This window comes from Mauremys reevesii, linkage group 6, assembly GCF_016161935.1.
Source record: "Mauremys reevesii isolate NIE-2019 linkage group 6, ASM1616193v1, whole genome shotgun sequence".
Taxonomy (NCBI): Eukaryota; Metazoa; Chordata; order Testudines; family Geoemydidae; genus Mauremys; species Mauremys reevesii.
Window position 1 is genome coordinate 17,238,103 of NC_052628.1, and position 25,757 is coordinate 17,263,859.

Sequence of the window (25,757 nt, forward strand, 5' to 3'; positions counted from 1 at the left end):
TCTAAAAGCAAATCTTCAATAATGTCAGAAGCGGATGTCAGTCAACTGAATATGTAGAAGCCAGAGTTTACCATTTTGTTTACTGTCACCTGTCAGTTGTTTCGAGAGTTACTAGGTGGTAAGGCCTGAAAATCTGAAGAGGGAATCTATCAAGACACAGAGCGTTTAATACAGAAGGGGTGACAAAAGCAGTTTCTATGGTTTGCTGCATAGATCTGTAGCCTTTTGGGGCTCCCTATTTCAATCTCACCCTTACACTAGTATGTTGGATCTTCTTTGGTGCCAGGGGCTGGGTTCATCACCAGTTTGGGGATTTAGACGGGATTCTTCCCCTGTAACAAATTGGCAAACTGCCATGTGGCATCCTGGAGGTCTGGTTTTGGGAGCATAAATTACAATTGCCACAACTTGGGCAGGTTCCAGGGCAGCTGGTGGGTGTAGAGGGAGCATGACCTTCATCTCCCCCTCCCATTGGTGCCAGTTGTAGTCCACACTGGAACAGCCCTGCTAGGTCTGGGTAGTTTGGGGGTGGTTACTCCAACTAGGTGATTGTTTTAATTGAAGTTGCTGCCTCTCTATTTAACCATACTCTGGTGTTGTGTCTCATTGTTTTCCTGGCCACATCAATGCCTTTGACACAACAGATGCACACTACTGTGTACATTTATAGATAGGCAAACCAGTTCAGCCTGGTGCTGCTCCACTGTGGCTGCAGCCTTCAGACGATGTAAAGCTCATTCTATCAATAGCGAATGCTCTTCTTAGCGCGAATGGAGGCCTGTTTTTTTGAGAAGTTATTAAAGTGCTGTTTTACTCTGAAAATGACAATGATGATTTATTGCCATAGCACCTCAGAGCCCTAGTCACGGACAAAGGCTCCCCTAGTGTACTAGGTGTTGTACAAACACAGAGCAAAAAGGTAGTCCCTGCCCTGAAGCGCTTACCTTCTACATAGACAAGACAGACATGTGACGAGGGAAGAGTGGAACACACAATGTGAGGACAACAAATGTCCTGTTAGTGCCACTATTGTTTCTTTCTTGTGGGTATAGTTAGGAATGGATCAGAGGTTTTCTTCTTGTGTGTATTCAGAGCCATATCAACTTTAGTGACAAAAAAAAGGGATGGAGGTTTTGTTATTTTTACTTTTTACTCCTGTTAAATTGTAGCCAGACCAGCAATAGGAGAATGAACTGAAGTTTCTTTTCTTTTTCACTTGCCATCAACAGAATTATTAATTTAGTTTTAATTTCAGTGATGAATTTTGTGCTCCGTCATTTATTTTATTTATTCCTGCCTATACTAAAACGAACAAGAGTGCCTATCTACACATCTTTGACAAACATTAGAAATTAATACAATAAAATTAATGGATTCCAATGATTACTCCCAGATAATGCTTTCTTGGCAGCAACATAGGTTAACACACATTTAATAAACCTCACTAACAAAGTTATCAACAGACTTTTTACCTCTAACCACTCCTATACCTTTACCCATCTCCCAGTTCCCCATGGACCAGTGAGAAAAGAAGGGTTTTGCACTGCCACTGTAGGTTAACAATCTTAGGTTGTTACAGAACAGATGGAAGTGGGTTCCAACCCTCTTGGAGAAGACAAGACCATAACTTGAAGAAAATGAGGCAGCCAAAGGTCTACCTGAAGACAGAATTTGGCCTAAAGAATCTTTATTTCTGGTGAAATTGTGCAAGAAGAAGGTTGACATTAGATCCGAGGGGAATTTGCAATGCTGCTAGTGTGAACCCTGCACCCCCCTCTCTGAATAATTTTACTTATGAACTGACCAAATTTTATCTGGGTATCACAGATATTAAACATGGAACCCTATATTGTTCTTTATGAGAGTTCCTTTTCACAATAGAACTGCACTTTAAATTATACTATCAAATCCACATGTGTTTGCTTAGTTGGCGACCACAGTGTCAGAATGAGTTTGGCCATGGAGTTATTGGAATATTTCAGTTTATTTTCTTATCTTTCAGTGTTGGGCAAAATTACCTTGGAGCTGGTAATTCTTGTAGTAAAAATATTGCCTCACATTTCTATTTCCATATGAGCTCCTACTTCGCCAGGACTGTAATCAATATGCACATATAATTGGCTAGATAAAACATTATGCTTAACCATTCTCCACTGTGCCCATCTAAAATAGGCTTCTTTTTCCCCCCTTTTTTTAACCTAACAGAACTACCTATGTTGTCACATGAGCTCCTAACATCAAAGGCTATAGGGCAGTGGTGGGCAACCTGCAGCCCATGGGCCGCATGCAGCCCACCAGGGTAATCTGATTGCGGGCTGTGAGACATTTTGCTGACGTTGACCATCTGCAGGCATGGCCTCCGCAGCTCCCAGTGGTCATGGTTTGCCGTTCCCACCAATGCTATAGAGCTACAGGAAGTAGACCAGAGGGGGGAATAATGAACTCTAATAGCATAGAAAAAGGACAGAGAATAGCTAGCGAGACAAAGTGGGTGAGATATCTTTTATTGCAGTGGTTCTCAACCAGGGGGCCACAAGCAGGTTTCAGGGGATCCGCCGAGCATGGCTGGCATTAGACTCGCTAGGGCCCAGGCAGAAAGCCGAACCCCCGCCATGCGGGACTGCAGCCCAGGGACCTGAGGCCTACTGCCTGCATCTGAAACCAAAGCCTGAGCAACTTAGCTTTGTGGGGCCCTTTGTGGTGTAGGGCCCCAGGCAATTACCCTGCTTGCTACCCCATAATGCTGGACCTGGCTTTTGTATGCAGAAAAACCAGTTGTTGTGGAACAGGTAGGGCGTGGAGTTTTTGTAGCATGTCGGGGGGCCTCAGAAAAAAAAGATTGAGAACCCCTGTTTTATTGGATCAGCTTCTATTGGTGAGAGAGACAAGCTTTTGAGCTCTTCTTCTAGTCTGGGAGAAGTACTCAGTGTCACAGCTAAATGCAAGGTAGAACAGATTGTTTAGCATAAGTAGTTAGCACATATTCTCTGGGACCATTCAAGATAGAGTGGCCATGGACCGACACGGCTACAACTACAGTACATACAGAGAATAGATAGTTAAAAGAAAAACAAGTTGGCCATCCAGCTGTGTGGCTTATATTTCTTTTAACATAGCTATATCTGATGGAAGATGAGTGCAGTCTAGTTCTGGTCCATCACAATTATTCAGCTGTATACCCAGGGGAAAGACAACCTTTTTTTTTTTAATTGTCATGTTTTAATATAGTAAGTAGGAAATGCAAACGATCCCTAAACTGAATGAAAATATCAGTGTATCAAAAGTTCTGAAATGATCCCTTGTTGTGACTGATATTTTATTTTATCTTTAATTTCCTGGTGGGAAGTAGCTTATTTCCTATCCAATTGTTAATGAATAAGAACTTGAAATGTCAGTGCCACTGAGATTGGTTGTCACGTCAACACTGTGCCTGAGTGGTACTTTATCCTCTCAGAAGATGCAGTGAAGCCATAGGAGCATCTCTTTAAAATTAATATGACAAATGCTTTTTTAAAGTCAAATACATCAAGTGTTATTACCATTTTATATTTGTTTAAAAAGTGATTAGGCCCAGTTGTGTGATATTGCCTTATACCAGTTCTGTTTTGTTTAGTTAATGGTGCAGTTAATCTTAGCAAAAATCTAATTTGTCCCTGGGCTGCTTTCATGCCATGATCAGTTTGTCTAAATCTAGTGCAGCGCCTCTCCCACCCAGTGTAATCAGAACTGTTATTCTTATTGGGAATAGCAGCAGGTTTATGGTGTTTTGTTATAGAGTGATAAAATTATGTCCTCTGGAGACTGATGTATTTAATCTAATTATTATGAAGATTGTTTGTCATAATATAGTTCTTAATGTTACTTTTTTTTCTCTTGTAATAGTTTGCTAAATGTCGAATAGGGGCACTTCACAACACATAATGCATCGCTGCTTGGACATAAGCACTTAGGAAATATGGGCTTTGATGAACCAGAATCCTTACGTCTAGCAAAACGAGCAAATGTACCCTTACATCATACATTAGAGTGAATGTAAGATTGATGTTTAATTATTACTGACATGAATATGATCCTTTTCATTTCACCTTGACTGTGTTAGTTGGGTGAAATAAGGGCATTGCTTAGAACTCTTCTAGCAGGCAGACACTGAAATCTTTACCAGTGGATATCCCCGTCCTTTGGCAATGACTCTTTCTCTGTCTCATCCTATAATCTGAGTATCTGTGACCTCCTCCCATTGGATTCTTGGCCAAAACTGTCCTAGCCTCTGCTCACACTGATAGAGACTCTATGATACCCAAGATAGTTTACTTTTAATTATATACAAAAAAAATTGAACTTGTCCTGATGGAATACAACCAGCAAGAATTTAGCTAGGCTATATGTAGACTGACCGATAATTCAGATAATGTGCCTCACTGCACAGCATGCGGATGGGAAAGAAACACATGCAGGGAAACAAAACTGGCTCTGTGCCTTTCCCATCAGCAGCCTTAAAAAATGTAGCTCCTTGGGGACCAAGGGGTAATTAATCACATTGTGTGACACAAACTTGGACTGAGATGCGTGAGGAGCCCTGAAATTGACTTCAGTGTAGCTATGCCAAGTTATACCAGCTGAAAACCTGGCACAGGGTCCTTATAACATTTCCTCATTTGTTCTTAATGATTCAGGAAAGTACAGTATTCTATATAATGTAATAAATGTTAGTCATAATATACCAGGCATATATAGACCATAATTCTTTCAAATTTGAGACCCTTTCTCAGACTGATCAGTGTACCTTTAATGTTAAAAATAAGAGCACTTTCATAATATAATACTGAGTAATTACATATAAACCTTCATCCAAGGAGCTCTAAATGTCTTTATAAAGATGGGCATTTTTTCCCCATTTCACAGATGGCATGACCGAGGCACAGATGGGCAGCTTTTCATTTACACTAGGGCCCCTTTATACCACTGCCAATGAAAAGGAGCCTTAAAGTATAATATACCAACACTGGTTAAAAAGCCCAAAACTTCTTGACAAAAAATTTTGTTGAAACATTCATGTTGCAAATGAAGTTTTCATCAATATTTTGATCAACTTTAATTTATGCTCACTTTAAAACCCATAGCAGTGTGAAGGGGCCATAAAGTGAATAGAACAAGGCCTACATATGTTGCCGAGGGTCACATAGGGAATTAGCCGTAGTATCAGGACCACGTTTCCAGGCTCCTCCGAATCCCTTGGCTAGACCACCCTGCTCTGTCTGAGAATAAGGAAGATGTTTATTAGCATATCAATGCATTTTATGGGGTTTTTGTTTTGTTTTTCTGCTTTGGTGTGGTTTTATTCTACTGCTATAAAATAAGTAAAAGTTTAATCATTGTAACAAATAAGACTAAATACAGAATTCCAAGGCTTTACTATATACACTAAACGTGAAAGTGAAAATGTCACTTTTATAAACAAATTGCCCTACACTCATTTTGTAAACACTCTGTGTGAAGGCTGTTATCAGAGTGTGAAAATAAAGCAGTGTACTTAAGGTAAATGAATTGGTGGATGGAAGACATTTCAATAATTCAATTGGATTGTAAAGCATATAATCTGGAGGAAACCAGTAACTTGCCACTTAAAGAGCTATTTATGTTTCATGAAAATCTTCAATAAACATTCTATTAAAAACAACTCTTTTTTATGTCCTATATTTTCTGTATTTTTCTCCTAGTTTTTTTATAATTGAAAACAGGATCTTTTTTCATATTTATCTACTCCTACAGCTTATTTCTCACCTGAAGTTATAATTCTGTCTTCACAATGACATAATTGCTTCCACAGCGGTCGGTTCCGATAGTTCAAGAATTTCCACTTCAAGCGGGGAAATGAGCCACCAGGGGTTGGCGATGGATTTGAGCAACCAAAATCCCATTTTTAGACAGAAGTCATTAGTTAGGAAGAACAAATGATGAGAAGCAGAACTCTTTCTAGCATAGCTGTCCATGAGGCACTGGTAGTTATTTAATATTTCACTGAGGATGAAATTCACTCCTGTGCAGAGGGTCTATGCACTACTTAAGTCCTCAAAATAGGGTGTAAGTGTAGCAAAGGCTTTGTCCTTGTCCTCCAAAGAGGGCTGATGTTTAGTTAGAGCAAACTGCCAAATCTCTCCTGAAAGATTTTATACTTTAAATCAGAGCTAGAGAGTTGTTTAGAACCAACCAAACTTAGCTGAAGTTCAGATCTGGGTCCCGGATGTCCGAGATGAGCCCTGTCTCCGATCTAAGCTATGCAGAGATGTGTAAACTCTTATGAGTAAAGTAAGAGCCACACAAACCTGCATTCAGTCTTCAAACTGGACTAAAACTTTTCCTAGCTCCTTTCTGTGCCCAGTGCCATGCCGCGAGTCTCTTTCAGGGTGCCATTTCAGATTTGGAGGGAGGGGAAGAAGCAACTTTAACTGTGATTCCAGAGGCTACTTGGGCACCTGAAAACTTTTTTTTTTTGTAGATAACTTAGATACAGTGCTCCGGTCAGATAATAATTTCTAATTCCTCTATACAAAATAAAATTAAATATTAGACCCACTTAGCTCTAATACTAACATGTTCTGACATCTTGTGTCAAGTCATTTAAGGGCTATTGGTTAGGTTCAAAATTTTAATGTATATTCTTAATTTATTACTAACTCCTGAATATAATAATTGAAAAAATTGTAGAAAAATCTAGATTACTTTCTATCACTTTTTTGCAGTTCTTTTAAGAATGAAGGCTGAAATCATCACATATCACTTGACTTCAGGAGCTGGGGCTTTAAGGAAAACAATAATTACAACGAGACTCATGACAAAATCATGAGAGTTGGCAGCACTGCTTTTACTTCCATTTAAAAGGCTCCTAAAGGTCTAGAAGGGTCTTAAACACAACACTACAGTGATTGAATTGCAGTTTTCACAGGATAATATTTTAAATCAAATACCAAGAAAATTCCACATTTTAAAGTTGGGGAAAAAATTTAGACTTCAGATGTATATCAGGGCCACTGCAGGAAAGAAAGGAAAATAAACAGGCACAGGAGCTCTGGGCAGCTCTTCCTCTTGAAAGAAAGTTCAGTCTTCTAGTCCTTAATCAAGTAAAACTTCTATTGCCATCAGTGCCTTCACTCATAAACATCACAGTGAACAAGTGATAACATGTGTGATCAATAACTATGCACTTCATACTTAAATATCTGAGCCATCTTATCCAGAGTTACAGATCTTATATGCCATGGCTCAGGGACTACATTTTCTCGTATATTCTGAACAGTGCTGAGCACACAGATAATGCCCAGTGAGTAACACAAATCATGACAATTGTTGACTTTATGGACTCTGTGGATGCAGTTTCTGTTCTTTGTTCTGGAATTGGCCTGAATACAACTGAAACTCTAAGAATTTGTTGTATAATCACATCTGATACTCAGACGACACTTTCTCATTCCTTCATTTTCTCAAACTCAGAAGAAAAAATGACACAACAAAATGGTTTTCCGTTAAGATCTAAAATTGCACAGCAGGCATTGCTTTACAACTCAGCCTAGGGCAGAACCTGCCACCCATTGGTGGTTAAGTGCTCTCCTTGCATCTGACTCTCATTCTCTTTCTTTCTTCATCCTTCCTGACCTCTGTGCTGCTTTTCATACTGTCAACCATGACATCCTTCCCAATCACCTGCGACCAATTGCTGGAGTCTCAGAGAACTGGCCTTCTTGGTTTTGCTCCCATGCATCAGAGGCTTCTTTTTTGCAGCATGCAGCAGAGAGAAAGCTGGTACAGTGGCTAGGGAGCTGAGAGACCTGGGTTCTACTTTCCCCCCTATGGACTTCCTATATGACCTCAGGTCAGAGTCTTAGGGACAGAGTTTCAAAGGTTTTTTAGGCACCCAAAGATGCAGCTAGACATCTAGTGGGGTTTACAAAGCACCTAACCTGCTAGGTGCTTTTGAAAACACCACTAGGTGTGTAAATACCTTTGAAAATACTGCTCTACCTCACTGAGGGGCTGTGATGTGAGGCACTCAGATACTACGGTGGTGGGGCCACATAAGTACCACAGGTAGAGTAGGAACTTCTCTATACCACTGCTATCCCTTCCCTGGGTTTTGGCCCCTTCTTTTCACTTATGCCCCTCACATCTTCCTCTTTTCTGAATGTAACCTTGGCACAAAGGGCTTGGCTGTATTTCTTCTGAGTCCCCTGTGTTCCCTCTTCAACCCCCCTCCCCTCCACCATCACCCACAGAGGGATTCCTGTTTTACAGGTTCATCTAGTGACTTCCAGATCCTTAATTTAATTACCAGCCTTTCTTATCTTAATCACCCTGCCTCTGTTTGTAAACAGAACACTGACTCGGGGCCCCAGGGACACAGGCTGGGAGAACTCACATGCCACACTCATGCTGAGCAGTTAAGAGCTCCACCTGGAAACACCCCCCCCGTATGAAACTGGGCGGGGGAGGAGGGAAGATGGGGTGGCAGCTCTCCCCTGCCCTACCTAATTGGTGCCTTTGGTCTCTTCCGCATTGTTCTTCAGATCACCCCTATATTGCTGAGGCCTGTCCCACACTCATAGAAAGGTAGGGCTAGAAGGGACCTCAAGAAGTTACCATGCCCAGACTCCTGCGCTGAGGTGGGACCAAGTAAACGTAGACCATCCCTGACAGGTGTTTGTCCAATCTGTTCTTAAGAACCTCCAGCTATGAGATTCCACAACCTTTCTTGGAAGCCTATTTCAGGGCTTAATTACCCTTATAGCTAAAAAACTTTCCCTAATATCTAACCTAAATCTCCCTTGCTACAGATTAACCTCATTATTTCATATTCTACCTCTAGAGGACCTGGAGAACAATAGATCACAGTTTTCTTTATGACAGGCCTCAACATATTTGAAGACTATTATAGGTCCATCCTCAGTGGTCTTTTTTCAAGTCTACACATGACTAGTTTTTTTAAACCTTTTCCTCACAGGTCAGGTTTTCTTAACCTTTTATCATTTTTTGTTGTCCTTCTCTGGACTCTTTGCAATTTGCCCACGTCTTTCCTAAAGTGCGGTGCCCAGAACCGGACACAATACTCCGGCTATGACCTCACTAGGTCCTTTTCCGCAGTACTACCACCTAGCCAGTTATTCTCCATTTTGTAGTTGTACATTTCATTTTACCTTCCTTCATTCAGTCGCTTGTCCAAGGAATAGAACTCTGGTCTTATGACCCACCAGTCAGGTGCTCACACATACTTGCACTGCTTTGCTAACACACGGCAGAGAAGGTATGAATGGGAGTACTGCAGATGCTTTCTACATCTCAAGAGTAGTGGGCATATGGGGTCTGATTCTGTACTCACACAGGTTATATACTAGTGAAATTGCTTTTGACATGTGTGGATTTATATGCCAAGTTTACACAACTGGGAGCAGAACTGAGCCATGAAGTACAAACATTTGGCATATTACTGCAAGCTGTATGGCATTTTTGGTTTGTCTGTAGTACTTTTAATAAGCTAATTTGTAGAAATAAGTTTGTAATGAATGGTATATTTAAAATTAAATATATCACATGCTGTGGGCATCATCAGGTATTGCTTAAGCAGCTTCATATTTGGATGTTAAGTCTTTTAAATATTGGGACTAGAGCTGTCGATTAATCCCAGTTAACTCACACAATTAACTAAAAAAATTAATCACGATTAATCGTAGCTTTAATCACACAGTCATACAATAGCATTCCAATTGAAAATTATTAAATATTTTGGATGTTTTTCTACATTTTCAAATATATTGATTTCAGTTTCAACATAGAATATGAAGTATACAATGTTCACTTTATATATTTTTTTATTTCAAATATTTGCACAATGATAAAAATTATTTTTCATTTCACATCATACAAGTACTGTAGTGCATTCTCTTTCTCATGAAAGTGCAGCTTACAAATGTAGATTTTTTTTGTTACATAACTGCACTCAAAAAGAAAACAATGTAAAACTGAAGAGCCTACAAGTCCACTCAGTCCTACTTCTTGTTCAGCCAATCACTAAGACAAACAAGTTTGTTTACATTTATGGGAGATGTTGCTGCCTGCTTCTTATTTACGTCACCTGAAAGTGAGAACAGGTGTTTGCATGGCACTTTTGTAGCTGGCATTACAAGGTACTTATGTGCCAGATATGCTAAATATTTTTATGTCCCTTCATGCTTCGGCCACCATTCTAGAGGACATGCTTCCATGCTGATGATGATCGTTTTAAAAAAAAAGTGTTAATTAAATTTGTGACTAAGGGGAAAATTGTATGTCTCCTGCTCTGTTTTACCCACATTCTGCCATATATTTCATATTATAGCAGTCTCAGATGATGACCCAGCACATGTTGTTTGTTTTAAGAACACTTTCACTGCAGATTTGACAAAATACAAAGAAGGTACTGTAGACAGGTTGGACTCACCCCTGTGGCGCCTCCTGCTGGTGACTCCAGGAATTAGCTCTGTCCAGTGCTGGAGCGCCCTCTGCAGGCCGGTGATCCGCCTGTCTTCTGGCCCCCATGTCCCTCCCTGGACCCGGTGCCCTTTCACATGGGGTGCTGCCCCTGGCAGTAACCCCTTTCTCTCTGGGTCTCCCCTCCTTGGGGAACTCCTACCCTCTAGCCCCACCTTGCCTCAGTATTGGTTACTGCCAGTCATTGTCTAGCCCCACACTCTGGGGCAGACAGCAGTATCAGCCTACTCATCACAGGCAAAGGGGTTTGGACCTGCTGCCTTGGCCTACCCCTGGGCTGCCCTCTGCAACTCCCAGTATCAGTTGGCCCTTCGCTAGGCCGCAGCCTGGGGCTTTCTAGGCTGGAGCTCCCCAGCTCCTCAGCCTTTCCCCAGCCCTGCTTCACCCTAGGTACCTTGCCTATAGCCCCTGCAGCCAGGCCCTTCTCTCTCTGAAGGCAGAGAGAGACTGTCCTGGGCTTCTCTGGCTCTTATAAGGCCCTGGGCTCAGTTTGGGGCGTGGCCCCAGCTGCAGCCACTTCCCCAATCAGCCCAGTCTAAAGCAGCAGCTCTCAAGCCCTGCCAGGCTGCTTTTAAACCCCTCAGGGCAGGAGCAGGGGTCACCCTGCTACAGGTACAAATGTGAGATTTCTAAAGATGGCTACAGCACTTGACCCAAGAAGGTTCAAGAATCTGAAGTGCTTTCCAAAATCCGAGAGGGACGAGGCATGGAGCATGCTTTCAGAAGTCTTAAAAGAGCAATAAAGTGATGTGGAATCTCCAGAACCCGATGCACCAAAAAAAAAAAAAAAATCAACCATCTGCTGATGGCATGTGTCTGAGAGGATGAAAATGAACATGCATTGGTCCATACTGCTTTGGATTGTTATCAAGCAGAACCCATCATCAGCATGGACGAAAGTCCTCTGGAATGGTGGTTGAAGCATGAAGGGATGTATGAATCTTGTGATTCTGGCTACAACAGTGCCATGTGAATGCCTGTTCTGACTTTCAGGTGACATTGTAAACAAGAAGTGGGCAGCATTATCTCCTGCAAAAGTGAACACACTTGTTTGTCTGAGTGATTGGCTGAACAAGAAGTAGGACTGAGTGGAGTTGTAGGTTCTACAGTTTTACATTGTTTGTTTTTGAATGCAGGGTCTTTTGTACATAATTCTACATTTGTAAGTTCAACTTTCATGATGAAGAGATTGCACTACAGTACTTGTATTCAGTGAATTGGAAAATACTATTTCTTTTGGGTTTTTACAGTGCAAATACTTATAATAAAAAATAAATATAAAGTGAGCACTGTACACTTTGTATTCTGTGTTGTAACTGAAATCAGTGTACTTGAAAATGTTGAAAACATCCAAACATATTTTAAATAAATGGTATTCTATTATTATTTAACAGTGCGATTAATCACAATTATTTTTTAATTGTTAGATTAATCGCAATTAATTTTTTTAATCACTTGACAGCCCTAATTGAGACTAATCTCTATATTTATCAGATGAGAAAAAAATTCAAGTGCAAGAGGGTTTCTGGCTTATTACTCCTCCAAGTACTGTCTTGTGGAGATTAAAAAAAAAAAGGCACCAAAAAAAAAAAAAGCTCATGTACCAACAGGGCTTGAGTTCCCTACTTACTGCTGTAAAGGGACTTAAAGGCACACTGTCATTATGAAGCTTCAGCATCATTTTTAATTAAATGGAAAAATATCTTTGTATGGTTGGTTTCATTCCAGAGTTATCCATGTTCTAGAAAAATTGGGTGGAAGTCTCTTTTTTATTAAAGTAGGCTGATTGGCTGAGTGGGATATTCCAGGTGAAAGACTAGAGGTTAACCATTCCTCTCCTGTGGAAAGTACTCTATGTACTTCTGGCAATACAAATGTGTAGTGATTTCTGGCTGCTCTAGTAACTTCATGAAATGGACTAGTGGACTGTAATAATTTTTAGCCCATTAAAAAGCCTTAGGGGACCAAACCTGTCCAAGGGATCACATATGTAAAGCAACAAACTTTAGTTACTGTTCCTCTGTATCCTAATATGTGTATAATACAAGAGTTGTATTTTCAACAGAGCTGTTTGCAATAGCTACAGTAATTCCCCACATATTACTTCTTTTACATGTCATTGGTCATCAAAGTGCTTGTGTTATAAAACTTCATTGTAGTCTCTTTATTATTATTATTATTATTTTATTTTGCATTATAATTACAGTGGACCAAATTATCTGATGACGTCACCCTGCATAATCCCTTTATTTCAGTTGGATTACATAGGGTGACAACAGTGCAGTATTAGACCCAGGGTTTTGCTTCTTGTTTCTATCAGCATTGCAGCAACCGTCATTTGTTAGTGACAAGTTTCTATCCAGTGTTGCAGCAGCCCCCTTCAAGTAATGATAGGTAAGACTCAAAAACCTTGGAGATTCTGATTCTGATAAAGTAGTAGCTTTTTCAGAAGTTTGGATGCTGATCTGAACTGTCTGACCCTCTCAAGTATTAAAGCTGAACATAGAATCTCATGAGCGAAAAGCTCTACGTTTTTAACCGGTAAGGCTGAAAGGGGGAGTGAAAGAGCAAAAATCAGAACAGACTTTTTTGCTGTATTTCTCCTGTTGACATTTACTGTCCAGAATAAAGAAGCATGTATGAAGCATGGGATGATGCATGGTCAGTGTTCAATATACATTTTTGTTTTGGAAATAAGTATAGGAAACTTTGCCAGTGGTTAAATGCTTTGTAAATGCTCTGAAGTTATTGTTAGAGGGGTTGATGCTGAAGGACCAGGGTCTTCAGCCTACTCCATATCCCAAATCAATGGGCCATATCTATATTAGTGGGCCAGTGCCATACAGGTAAAACTTCTAACTGACGTGGAATTTTGCTTCAGTAATAACAATAGAATTTGGCTCAATGTTATTACCATGTCAATTTAATACACTGAAACTAACAATTTTAGAAGATCCTATTACCATTGATCCCACCCTTCAAATACTAACTCTGAAGAACATCCAGTCAGTGATCCTAATGTGTATGTTTGATTTTCTTGGCTGGATATTTCCCAAATTACTAAAGGAAATATGGTTTCTTCTTATGGTGAGGTGAGAGAGAATCAATGTTTCAGGCACTAACTTTGTTGACTGGAGGAGAGTTTTCGCACTCAGATAACTTGTTTTTTTGTAACCTGTTTTTGTTTCTTAATTGTATTATATTTTTTTCATTGCCAAAAGACAATACACATAGTTTAGATATATACAAATATACTCATTTTCAAACCACTAAAAAGCTTTGGTTCAAGTTTTGGGCAAAGTTTTCAGTCCGTTCTGATTTGTATACTTTATTTAAATAAGGTGGTCCTCCGCTACCGGTTACGTACTAAAAATTACCGTAGCTTTATATAAAAACCTGCCAATCATGGCTGTACTTAAGGCTTAAGTTGACCACGTAGGTCCACTTCTGTGGTCAATAGGTAGAAACTCCCATTGATTTCATTGTGGATTGCAATGATGATTCCTCAAACATTTCACTCTCCAAAGTATCTCGATGATCTCTGAGAAGAGCATTTGTCTATTTATTTATTACTTGTTTGTTTATTTTTAATACCATAGCACCTAGGAGGCTAGTCATGGACCAGGACCCCATTGCAACAGGTACTGTAGGAGAACAAAAAAATAAGACAAGGAGTCAGGAGACTTGGTTTTCATTCCTAGCTCTGTCACTTTCTTCTTCCTTGGTTAATTCATTTAACGTCTCCATGGTTCCACTTCTCCTGTATATACTGTGGATAATAATACAGTACCTATCTCAGAGGAACATAGTAAAATTTACTTGATTAGTTTTAGTAAAATATTTTGAGATTTACAAATGGAAAATGCCATACAAGTGCAAAGTAGTATTAGAATCAATTAATGTGCAAACGTCTTACAAAATAATAGCCAGATTTAAAATCCCTTAGTCAAACTGGACAACATCATATATCAGAGGTAGCCCCATTGCATGAGACAACATGTTAAGCAGGATACTACTCAATGTGAGTAGAGGAGCAGAACCAAGAGGAAGAATGCAGCGTGGTTGAAATACTAATCTGGGATTTATGAGGTTCAGTACCCTGGTTTGGCATAGACTTCTCCTGTTACCTTGGATAAGTCACTTATACTTTCCTTTTCCCATGAAATGGGGCTAATACCACTTCTCTACCTCTCATGGATCCTGTGAGGGTACATACCTTCTTTAAATGTTGCAAGCTGCTCAGATACTCTAGAAATGGAGGCTATATGAGTTCCTAAGGTAAATAGTCCTAACTTTGGCAGTGCAACTTCATTAAGTGTAAGCACGAGGAGATTCCGGGCCTTAGGGTGTGGTCTCTTCAAAACCTTATATTCTGTTTGATGGCTCAACATCAGTATCAATGAAACCCAGTTTAAAGAGCTGCTAGAAGCTTCTCTCTTGTGGCAGTTTGATGCTGGATCGATAGTGAGTATTCCAAGAGTCCGGAGAGGCTTGTGCTGTCTGTAAATAACATAATTTGATTTTTCTTGTTCTTTTTATATATTATTCTATGCCTGAATTACATTGAAAAAGCAATTCGAGGTCTATGTATTATTTAGTGTGTAAGCTCCTTTGTTTCCTGTGATGTGCAGTACTGTTAACACATTGATGATTGATTTAGATACCATTAGTGGATGGGGTACTGGAGAAAAGGGACTGCACTTGTGGAAGAATTAGGTCAGTGGTCCCCAACCTTTTTGTCTGGCGGGCGCCAGACGAAGGACCGTGGCGGCGGTGGAGCACCCGCCGAAATGCCACCGAATTTCTGCTGCATTGCGGCAGCGACGCCTCTCGATGACATCACTTGGCAGCAAGTGATGTCATCGAGAGGCATCGCCGCCGAATTTCTGCGACGTTTTGGTGGCGATGCCTCTCGATGACGTCACTTGCCGCTGACAAGTGACATCATTGAGAGGTGTCACCGCCGAAATGCCGCAGAAATTCGGCAGTATTTCGGCAGATGCTCCACCACCAGCCAGGATGTGGACGCATTTAGATGCCCCCGCGGGCGCCATGGCGTCCACGGGCACCGCGTTGGGGACCCCTGGATTAGGTAATTGTTATAAATCATAAACAATTCTTTGTTTATGAATTATGTCAAATGAAGTAATCTATCCGAGGAAGGGAGGAGGGGAGGGAAAGCCTATGAATAGCAGAAGCACACCAGCTATTTAAATCAGAAATTCAGATGCTTTCAGATCTCTTCTCTTCTTTCAGAGAGATGAGATAGGCAAGACATAAAATGAACTCTTGTGACAGTGGGAGTGTAATGGAAAGTCTACCATCATGAAGACGGATCAGAAGTTTTGCACTTACTTTGCTCTCAATTAGAATGAAAAGTGTTATGATCAGGAAATCCATATTAACTGGTTCTTTGAAGCATCATACACCTCTACAGAGCTACATATATAATAAAGTTATACCAGTGTAAATCTAATAATTTCAGTGACATTGAGTTTTTGATTCACAAAGGTGTAGCTGAAAGTAGAAGCTAGCCAATTGTTCAGATTTTGTTTTCAGTCTTCAAGACCACGTATCTTGTGGGTCTGTGTATTAGAAAACATATATTTAAACATAAATTTATCATAAAAACAAAACCCCAATAATCCTGAATTTTCTTTTTCTTTTGTTTTGTTTAAATCTTTAGCTTTAATCCTAAATTTCCCAAAGCAGCATTTACTCACTTGAAATATGTCTGGGAAGCTTACTTTGGAAATTCCTGATGTCTGCGTGTAAATTTTCAGATACAATATTGCATGAATGTAGTTTTCCTATCTTACTCAAAAGCGTAAGCAAACTCTGTAAGTAGCTGATTACATTTAAAAGATTCCAAATGGCCCAACAATAATCAGACTGTTACTATGGGTCGAGCTATATTATTAGCCACTGAGAAAATAATTAAAGAGATTCCCTTAGTTGGCACAAGTCCAATAAAGATTTAGCTCTCATTTCCTCCCCCTTCCCCCCACACCCCAATTCTCTCCATAACACCTAAAACTGACTTTGGTGTTGACATACAAAAATAACAGAAGGAAAAGAAAAAAAGAAAAGAAAAGCTACAGGTATGTCTAGATATGCTCATTCCTAGCCTTTCCTGATTCCTTAAGAATATTTACACTTCAGAATACTATCTCATATAAACCACCAAATAGCTTTCATTGGTGATTAGTTCTGTTAGCTACCAACTTGAATGGCATTTAGACTAGTGTAGTGGTCTTTTCAAAAGTATTCAGTCTTGTTTTAAGTCTGTTGAAGTCGATGGTAAAACTCCCATTGACTGCAATGAGGCCAGAGTCAGGTCAATGCTTTTGTTTTTGAAAAGCCCACCATCATTTTATAAAAAAGCTCCATAGTCCATAACTTTTAAATTCAGGTATTTAGGTGGCATGTAGATTTGGCACTGATTTTAGTAAGGAACATGGCTGACAAGCCGAACGTCATTTCTTAATTTTGCTCTAATGTTGGGAGGAAGTGGGGGAACAGATGACATTTTCTAAAACAATCAGAGCTGACTACAGCTGAGCAAAATTTTGTATTTCTATCCCAAACCAGTTCTGACCATTCAAAATTTGTTTTTGTCCCAAATCAGGACAAAGTTGAAAATGGTAATGTTTTTGCAGCACAGATATTTTGAAAATATTCAAAATTGCATTTTGAGTGAGTTCAATATTAAAAACAATTTTCCCATTGTGGCACTTTGCCTCATGATAGTTGCAACTTGGGAGCCTTATGCTCCCTTTCTCTCCTGTAGGCCAGGATTCTTGATCAGACTACATCTCCCTTAATGCACCCAGAGTCTTGTGACTCCTATACAGCTTGATCCAGAGGGAAATCTACATTACATTATGAGATATGTAGTCCTCCAGGTTCAACCCTAGGATACAGTGGGTGGATGGGAGCAAAGTACAAATCTCATAAGGCAACGCACTGATAGGAAAATGCAGTTTAATGTTTGTGGAATTGATTTGAAACAAAACATTTTGCATCAGTTCAAAAAAACTTCCAACCTAGAATGAAATATTTCATTTTGATTTCTTCAATGGAAAATTGAAAATGTTGAGCAAAATCCCACAGAAAATTCTGATTTTTTTGGCCTTTGTGTTTTCCATCAGCAAATCATTTTGATGGAAAATTCCCAATGAGATCTACAATTCACTAAGATGATTTTAAAAAAAAGTACACTACATTAGGTTCTATTGAGGCTTGAAACATTTAATTCTACAATATTTATAAGCTCCTGAGCCTTACAGTATTTAACACGAGCAAGATTTTGAAATACGAACCATTAGTGCTCTGCCTGCTTTCACAGATTGCAGATATTAACATGAGCAACACCCTACTCTGATTTTATAGCACTTCTAAGACATGTATTTTCAAGCCACTTTATAAATAATCAGTAAGTAGGAACTATTATAACATACGCCTGATAAAAATGGAGTTCAAAAGAGCATAAATATGGATGCCCCAGTAATTGTAAATAGCTTGTTGAAACAAATAGGTTGACATAGGCAAGATTTAAACTGTAATTTGTTTCTGAACCCCTGATTAAATTAATCAATGAGTTCACTAATGGGACCATTGTGACTGAAAGTTTAGGTTCCCTGAGGGTGCAATGCCAGCACTGGTAAACAAAGCAGCATACAGACTGGTGGTTAATGTTAGCTACTACTTTCATAAATGAGTGAGAGAGGCCCAAACGCTTTCAGCTCAGCTCAGCTAGTGCAAACTGACTTAAGTGGAACTACGCCGGTTTATGCTAGCTGAGATTCTGGACCTCATACTTTAACACGAGTAATAAAACATCAAAATCAATCCTGGAAACAAAAGAGGCCATTAGAGATGGTGAATTATGCATTCCCTTCCTAAGATTGAATGGGTGTAAACCTTGCACTCAGGAGCTAAACTTATTAAACTGAAGCTTTCTCACATCAAAATATCCATAGCTCCAGATAAACACAACATTTTCATGATCTGTTGTTGTATCTGCCAAGAAGGATGCTCCATAGTCCATGAATCCCAGCCATCCAGCTGTTAAATGTCATGTCATGGCAAAGAGAAACTGCTGAGCTCCAGTTCATCTGCAAATTTGACACCATCAGCTCAGGATTAAACAAAGACTGTGAATGCTTTGTTGCTTAATCTGGCAGGTCATAGCTATGCATCTCCTTGTAACTTACAAACCATTAGTGAATTGGAATGGTGGTAGTCTGTGCTCTTACAGTCACTGTAAATACAGTTTTTATTTGAAGAAAACACCAACCTCCAAAGGTCATTGAATACCAAACTCTAACCTTTTGCCTGCTAGCAGAATGGCATAAATGGTTTGCTCGTCTCTTATATCTTGAAAGCCTCAAAGCCATAGCTAATCTATGGTATTCACATGGCTCCCCATTGTAGTTTCTGCCAATATGCAGGAGATTATGTTGAGTGGTTATGCAATATTTATGTGAGGAGAACAAAGAAATATACAACTGAGCACCCTTTAAAAATGTCAGGGTAGCTGTTGTTATAAGATGCACTCAAGCACTATGATGATGAGGTCTATAGTAATAGCTCACTAGATAAAGAGATACGTAGACCTGAGCATAAAACTCAAACTTAGAAATCAAAATATGATTTAACCTGAACATATTGCAACGTGGTAACAAGCATACGTAATAATTGTGTGTTCAACAGATAAGTAAAAATATCCCTTGCCAGGTTAGCTGAGTGATGTTACTGTGTCCCACTCAACAAGGATTTTGCACATTAATGCTTCTTCACATTCCTCCATTCACTTGCAGCAAGGTTCCATGCTCTTCATCTGTAGCAGGATGACAGTTACTTCCAGAGTCACATAAACCTGCTGCAGTTTTTTTTCTCTGGTGCTAATTACAAAGCCTGCAGAGCAAACCCCTGAAGCTTACATACATTCTCTTTCCCTTACCATGAGGAAGATATAGCCAAAGCTGGCTTTTGTGTGTGTGTGTGTGTGTGCATCCATGTTGTTGCAGTTCTTGAGGTAACTGCACCTCTGACTTATTCATAATCACCTTGAGGGCACTCCCACTTTGATTTCAGACCTCTAGTTATCTTGGCCTAGGATCCCACAATCTTTCCCCTCCAGACCAGTGACTTAGGCTGCAATTCACTGAGATGATCTTAGCAGGTCTAACTTGAGTTCAGCACCTGCAGTCCTGTTCGCTCTGGGGCAATGACAGGGTTAACCAGTGATCAACCCACTCTCAAAAAGCAAAGTACTATTTATTTAAAACAAAAAAAAACATTAGAGAGAAAACATATACAAATAATAAATCGCTCCGGTGTAGCTTTCCAGGCAATCATCCAACTTCCACATGAAGACCAGGAGAAGATTCAAGTACTTCAGGCTCATTGCTCAGGACCTGTCTCTCTTGGATCGAGTGTGAGTGATGGGTCGGGGCAGCCAGTTTGTACAGTTTTAAGTTCTTTGTCTGAAAGGCCCCTTGAACTAGGTCAAACCCGTCTATACTATTTCCCCCCAAGGTGGATCTTTCACAGACTTTTATCTGCATTAAAGATTTGCATTAACTACCCCTTCCCACAATGACTTTAGTTGCTGTACGAAGAATCATTTAGCTCACCCATTGAGCCAGCAATGCAATCGCTAGCCTTCCCAGGAAGATGCACATAATATTTATAAAGTCTGCATAATAGTTGTTGATTATTCCATGTGTCCTGAGCATCTGTCACATCTCCGTATAATAGTCTTTGAATATTCCATGTTTCCAAAGTATTACATCTGTCACACATGTAAGATATGAGAGTTAATGATGCTGGTTGCTATTGGTATGATGTATAGCAATGCATTTACTTTTAAGACTGTCATTTACTGTATGAAAATCTTACAACAGAGTTGAATGTATGCAAGTGTAAAGGACATAGCAAATCTGAAAATTCGCAGGTCAAATAGTAAAGGGGAGAGCTGGAAGAGGGAATAGTTTAAAGGCTGGGTGTCAGGCATGGAATGTTAAAAACTCCCTAGAACACAACTTCAAGTACTAGCAGTATAGACTTCGTGTTTCCATCTTTTGGAAATAAATAGAGTACCAGGCAATTCTCTGCATATGTGTGCATTTCAGATGAGGTCTTAATACAGAAGGTCAGGGTGGACATTAGAGATTGAATAGTATGTTGTGTTTGCCCCAGGACTCTTGGCCACAATTGTTTCCACCTTTGCAGTCTGCAGAATGTGGTGTACTTAGTTTCCACCCTGCATACCAGAGGAGAGATTTCTTTCAGTGGTGACTTAATCTGTCAGTTTGTCCAGATGAAAGGTGTTAGATAAATATTACACATATTCATTAAAATATAAAGACACAGGAAATGCAAAATTCTCCTCTGTGTAGTGTGGCTCTCTAGTGCATATGCTGCACATAAATCTTCTACTAATGTCAACAGAAATTCCACTCAGACAGAACAAACGTGGAATGTGCAACCAAACTCTGGACTGCAGATTGAAAGGCAGATTGTTTCCTTTATAACTGGACAAATATTTGGTCAATCAAAGATGGTCTCTACAACTTTTTTTCAACCTAATTTCCTGAATCCATAAAAATACTATTCAAATAAAAATGTACTAACATTTTAATATAAAATATTTGTAGAGGGGAAAAAAGGCCATTAAAGAAATTAGTACCCTGCTTTTCTGTTTGGTGTTTCCATGTCTTTTATATTAGACTTTAACAATTCCTTAGAACACAGGGATAGTGGAGTAAAATAGTTCTAATGGCTTGCTTGTTACATTAGTAGGAGCTGGGGTCTGACTCTGACAAGTGTTTTTGCTCAGCTCTCCAGGAGATTGGCCCCTATTTGTGGGGTTTAAACTTAAAAATAAGCCCTCATTCATCACATGAAGTTGATAGAAGGAAAAGAGAGGTAGAGTTTGAGAGATTATTTCCAGTAGCTTTTTTTTTTATTTTTCAGAGCTTCCTAAATTCTTTTTAGGAGAATAATGGGGAATGGGTCATATAGTTGCAAATACAGTATATAGTCACAGAGGGATCCAACACTGTTCCCAATGATGCACAGCTCATTAATTTCAATAAAGCTCCCAAATAAGAACATGGAACACTGGTATAAAGTGGATTTTTAGAGAGAGGTTCTCATTGAAAATCAAATGTGATTATGATTGGGGTTTTTTTTTTTTGTTTGTTTGTTTGTTTGTTTGTTTTGCCAGAATTAAGATATTCAAATTAATAACGTAATTACTGGAAATTGACAATCAAAATATTACATTTAGCCAGGGGATTTAGGAGGTATTTATAGAAAAATGAAGGCAACATCAGCTGCGAGAAAGATATTAGAAATGATTTTGTGGGATTTAACGTGAGAGAATAATTTGAATAGAGACTGCCAACATGAATTTATGAGAAGACAATCTTGCTTAAATAACCTGTTGTTCTTCTCTGAAGATATTACTTTAATGGTAGATTAGAGAAATAATATTGGATGTTATATGCTAATTTTTTCAAAGCCATTTACTAAGGTTTAATATGTAAATAAGGTTCCACACTAAAGATTATTGATAAGACTAGGTACTACATAGGGGGTAAAATTGCATGTTGGACAGAAAATTGGCAAACTTCAGAAAATTGCCAATACATAAGTATTATTTCTAGCTGGAAAGAACATGAAAATGCCAAGAGGTAATTTGTTGGGGACTTCCTTGTGGTGTGTGTGTGTGTATATATATAACATATAGGAAACAGAGATGTATGAAATAAGGTGGATGGAAAGAGGTACAGTTCTGATGTGCTGATGATACCAGATTTGAAGACATATGGTAGAATTGTGACCTTGAATCTATACTGAGGACTTCCGTTTCACATTATGCTCTCCATTCTAGTTCAGGTCTTGCGTTCTGATCAATGTCAATTTTGTCCTTAATGAGGAATAATGCAGCCAGATTTAGAAGGGCTTAGTTTTTGTGGTGACTCAGCAAAATGAATGAAAACATAGTGTGATATAGACAAATGTGATATAGGTCTGGAGGCAATGAACCAAGCTAGGAAATACATGCGACTATAATAGGAAAATCCTTGAGGCCATCATCTTAGCTTTTTGATAAAGTAAAATAGAAAAGATGTTATTGAGATCCATCAGCAGCAGAAGAGAATATAAATCATTAGAATTTTGCAGAAATGGAGTGATTTCTTTGCATCGAACTCTTTGATGTTCAGTGGACTTCATGGTGCATGGAAGGAAGGAGTATTATGGCTGGGGTCACTAGGCATAGTCTGTCTTAGTATGTGAGCAAGTTTTAGTCTTGAAAGAAATGCTGTGTTTTGTTGCAGTTTTTGTTGGAGCTGAGGCAAATACGGAGGGTGTTTGCTCACTGCCTTAATTTCTCTACCTAGAGTCAATTAACTGAGCCAGAACTGATCCCTTGGATGTGGGCATGAGTGTTTGGGGTGAAAGAATGGCGAGTTCTACAGGTGTGGAGATTGCCTGCACACTATTTGTGACCACCTATATTCCAGGATTTATTATATGAGTTAATAAACAACAAGTTGACTCATCCTTTTTCCGCCTCCATCACTATACTCTGTCACAGACTGAGCGAGGTTAGGATGGAGACCCAGCTTGTGGGGGGCAGGATGTTCAGAGGCACCTCAGAACATCTTGCTCTGCTGAGAGCAGCTCTGTGCAGTCCCAGTGTGGGATTAAGTGGTTCAGAGGCCCTTCTGAAGATTAAAACTAATGCATACTGAAACAAAAAAAAAAAGGTGCTGCTGGGACAGAATGTTAACTGACTGGGGTCTATACCAGTGGTTCTCAACCAGGGGTACGTGTACCCATGGGGGTATGCAGAGGTCTTCCAGGGTGGTACATGAATTCATCTAGATATTTGCCTAGTTTTACAGCAGGGTACATAAAAAAGCACTAGTGTAGTCAGTACAAACACTTGTTTATACTGGTCTATACACTGAAATGTAAGTACAGTATTTATATTCCAATTGATTTATTTTATATTTATATGGTGAAATTAAGCAATTTTTCAGTAATAGCGTGCTGTGACACTTTTGTAAGTTTCTGATTTTGTAAGCAAGTAGTTTTTAAGTGATGTGAAACTTGGGGGTCCACAAAGACACGTCAGGCTCCTCAAAGGGGTACAGTAGTCTGGAAAGGTTGAGAACCACTGGTCTGTACAATAATAAATGACATTTTGATGGCTAAATAACAATGGGCTTCCCTTGAAAGTTTGGAATTAGAAGTTAATTCCTCTGGTGAAAACATCTGCCAAATTTGGGGGAGATTCAAACTTTGTGGCTTAAGCATATCTTTGATTTAGGGGCTCTGCTTGGTTTCAATAAACTCCAAAATGTTTAGTAATGAACCATGAGAAATATATAGGTTTGGCAGACTGGCTGAATTCTGCTTCTACTGAACTCAGAGGAAATGCTTACATTGACTTCAGTGGAAGCAGGCCAGGAGCTGTTGGATTGGAAATTTAGTGAGAACAGGATTTCTTGCAAGATTTTTGATATTTTTCCTGATTTCAGTTAGCGGAAGGATGGCTTGGTACTAACTTTCATCACAAAGTGCACAAAAATATAATAAAAAAAAGATTTTAAAATGTTCCCTGAACTTTTTCAAACCAGCAGAGAAGTTCAGCTTGAGTTTTGGCTGTGAGTACATATCAGCTTGTGTTTTATCCCAACTTGTTCATCCATTCTTTCTATAATGTGGAGTTAGCACTTACTGTAGAAAAAAACAAATTCCCTCTGACAGATGTACAGGCTTTGTGTAATGCGAGACATTTTTCTTTTACTTTCATCTCTGTTTTTAATTTTCAGTGAAAGGTTTCTTGTGGCTTTTTCCCCCCCAAGGTTTTTTCCCCTTCAACTTATTTTTTCATTGTATCTCTCTCCTTTCAAAAGAGCTCTGTGCCTTAATCAAAAGAGAAAAAACTAAAGCTAGAGAGAGAGAGAGAGAGAGATGAAGACAGAACTAGAGGCGGATTCCTGTGGTAAAATAACAAAAGGAAAATAATTTTTTGTGCCAACTTCTTGTTTCTTTATCATTTAACTCTGCAGTGAGGACCTAAGTGAGGGCCACAAGATTTGCTACCAAGTGTGAAAGGCCCCTCACTTAATACTGTAGAGTGGAGAAGATACAAATTCAGAAATATTTTTTGTCATGAGATGCTCTGAGTGTTGCCAGAAGGCCCTTTTTGCACCCAGAAAAATGAACTTTTGCTGAAAATGGTTTTCAGCATTGATTTCTCTGAACTAATATTGAAAACTGATTAAATGCTAAGGTAGATCAGGCAAAAGAGATTTCAATACCATTTCACAAAACTGGATTGAGAATCCAATCTCAGTAGGATTGTCTATACTAGGAAATTGAGCCATTTCTAAATCTTGCATCCACCAAGTCTCAGTAATGCTTTCTGAAATGATGTTAAAATAGTTTTGTCAGATCTTCACTAGCACATACATCATTTTTCAATACCTTTTTGTGGGAACCCGTGCTAAGAACCATTTTCAGTAACTGTTCATTTTCCTAGCAGGCACAAGGCTAACATGAAAAGAGTGAAGGCTTGGGTTTCTGCCAAGTGCAGATAGATGCAATACTTCAAGTATCTGCCCATGATAAGCAAGTAATTGAAGCAATCAAGGAAACAAAAGAAAATTGGCTGTTCTCGCGGAGTTGGCCATTTTAAAGGATGAATCAAACTGTACTGCAAACCCTGAATTACTTATAGGAAACTGTCTACCTCTCCCTATCCCCCAGCAACCAGTAACTTTCTTTGTTTACATTTATATTCTTCCTGCCTGCCTGAAGTACTTACTTACTTACTTATGACCTGAAATAAGTACTTACTTCCTTTCTACCTGAAGTAATTTTTTAGATGATGTACTGAGATCCCTTCCAGTCCTACATTTCTATGATTCTAATAGCACACACAACTGAGGAGGAGAAAGCCACCTCCCTTATAACATTTATTCCAATGTTAAGGTACTCACCTGGGATGTGGGAGACACCAGTTTAGTTTTCTTCCTGTGCCTAATGTGGAGAAGGTATTTGATTGGGGTCCCACGTTTCATGTAAATGCCTTAACCACTGGACTGTAGAGTAATTCTCATTCTTTCTGTGGCCCATTTAATACAAAGTGGAATGGCTTCAACACGAAAAATTAAGAGGAACCTACATCAGAATATCCCATAGTCCAGTGGTTC

The 25,757-nt window shown here is 39.3% G+C and overlaps 1 protein-coding gene across 14 annotated transcripts in view; it reads left to right on the forward strand.

Annotated features, from left to right (window-relative positions):
- The window catches only part of DCC (DCC netrin 1 receptor), a 555,466-nt gene that overhangs the window by 144,600 nt on the left and 385,109 nt on the right, over window positions 1-25,757 (forward strand). The window contains exon 11 of one of the 14 annotated variants that reach the window (XM_039544154.1): window positions 3,883-3,905. The exons of the other annotated variants lie outside the window; for them this stretch is intronic. Coding sequence (XP_039400088.1) covers window positions 3,883-3,890 — 8 coding nt within the window. The 3' untranslated portion in view covers window positions 3,891-3,905. Of the gene's footprint in view, window positions 1-3,882; window positions 3,906-25,757 lie in introns of those variants that run through there. 14 annotated transcript variants of the gene reach the window in all.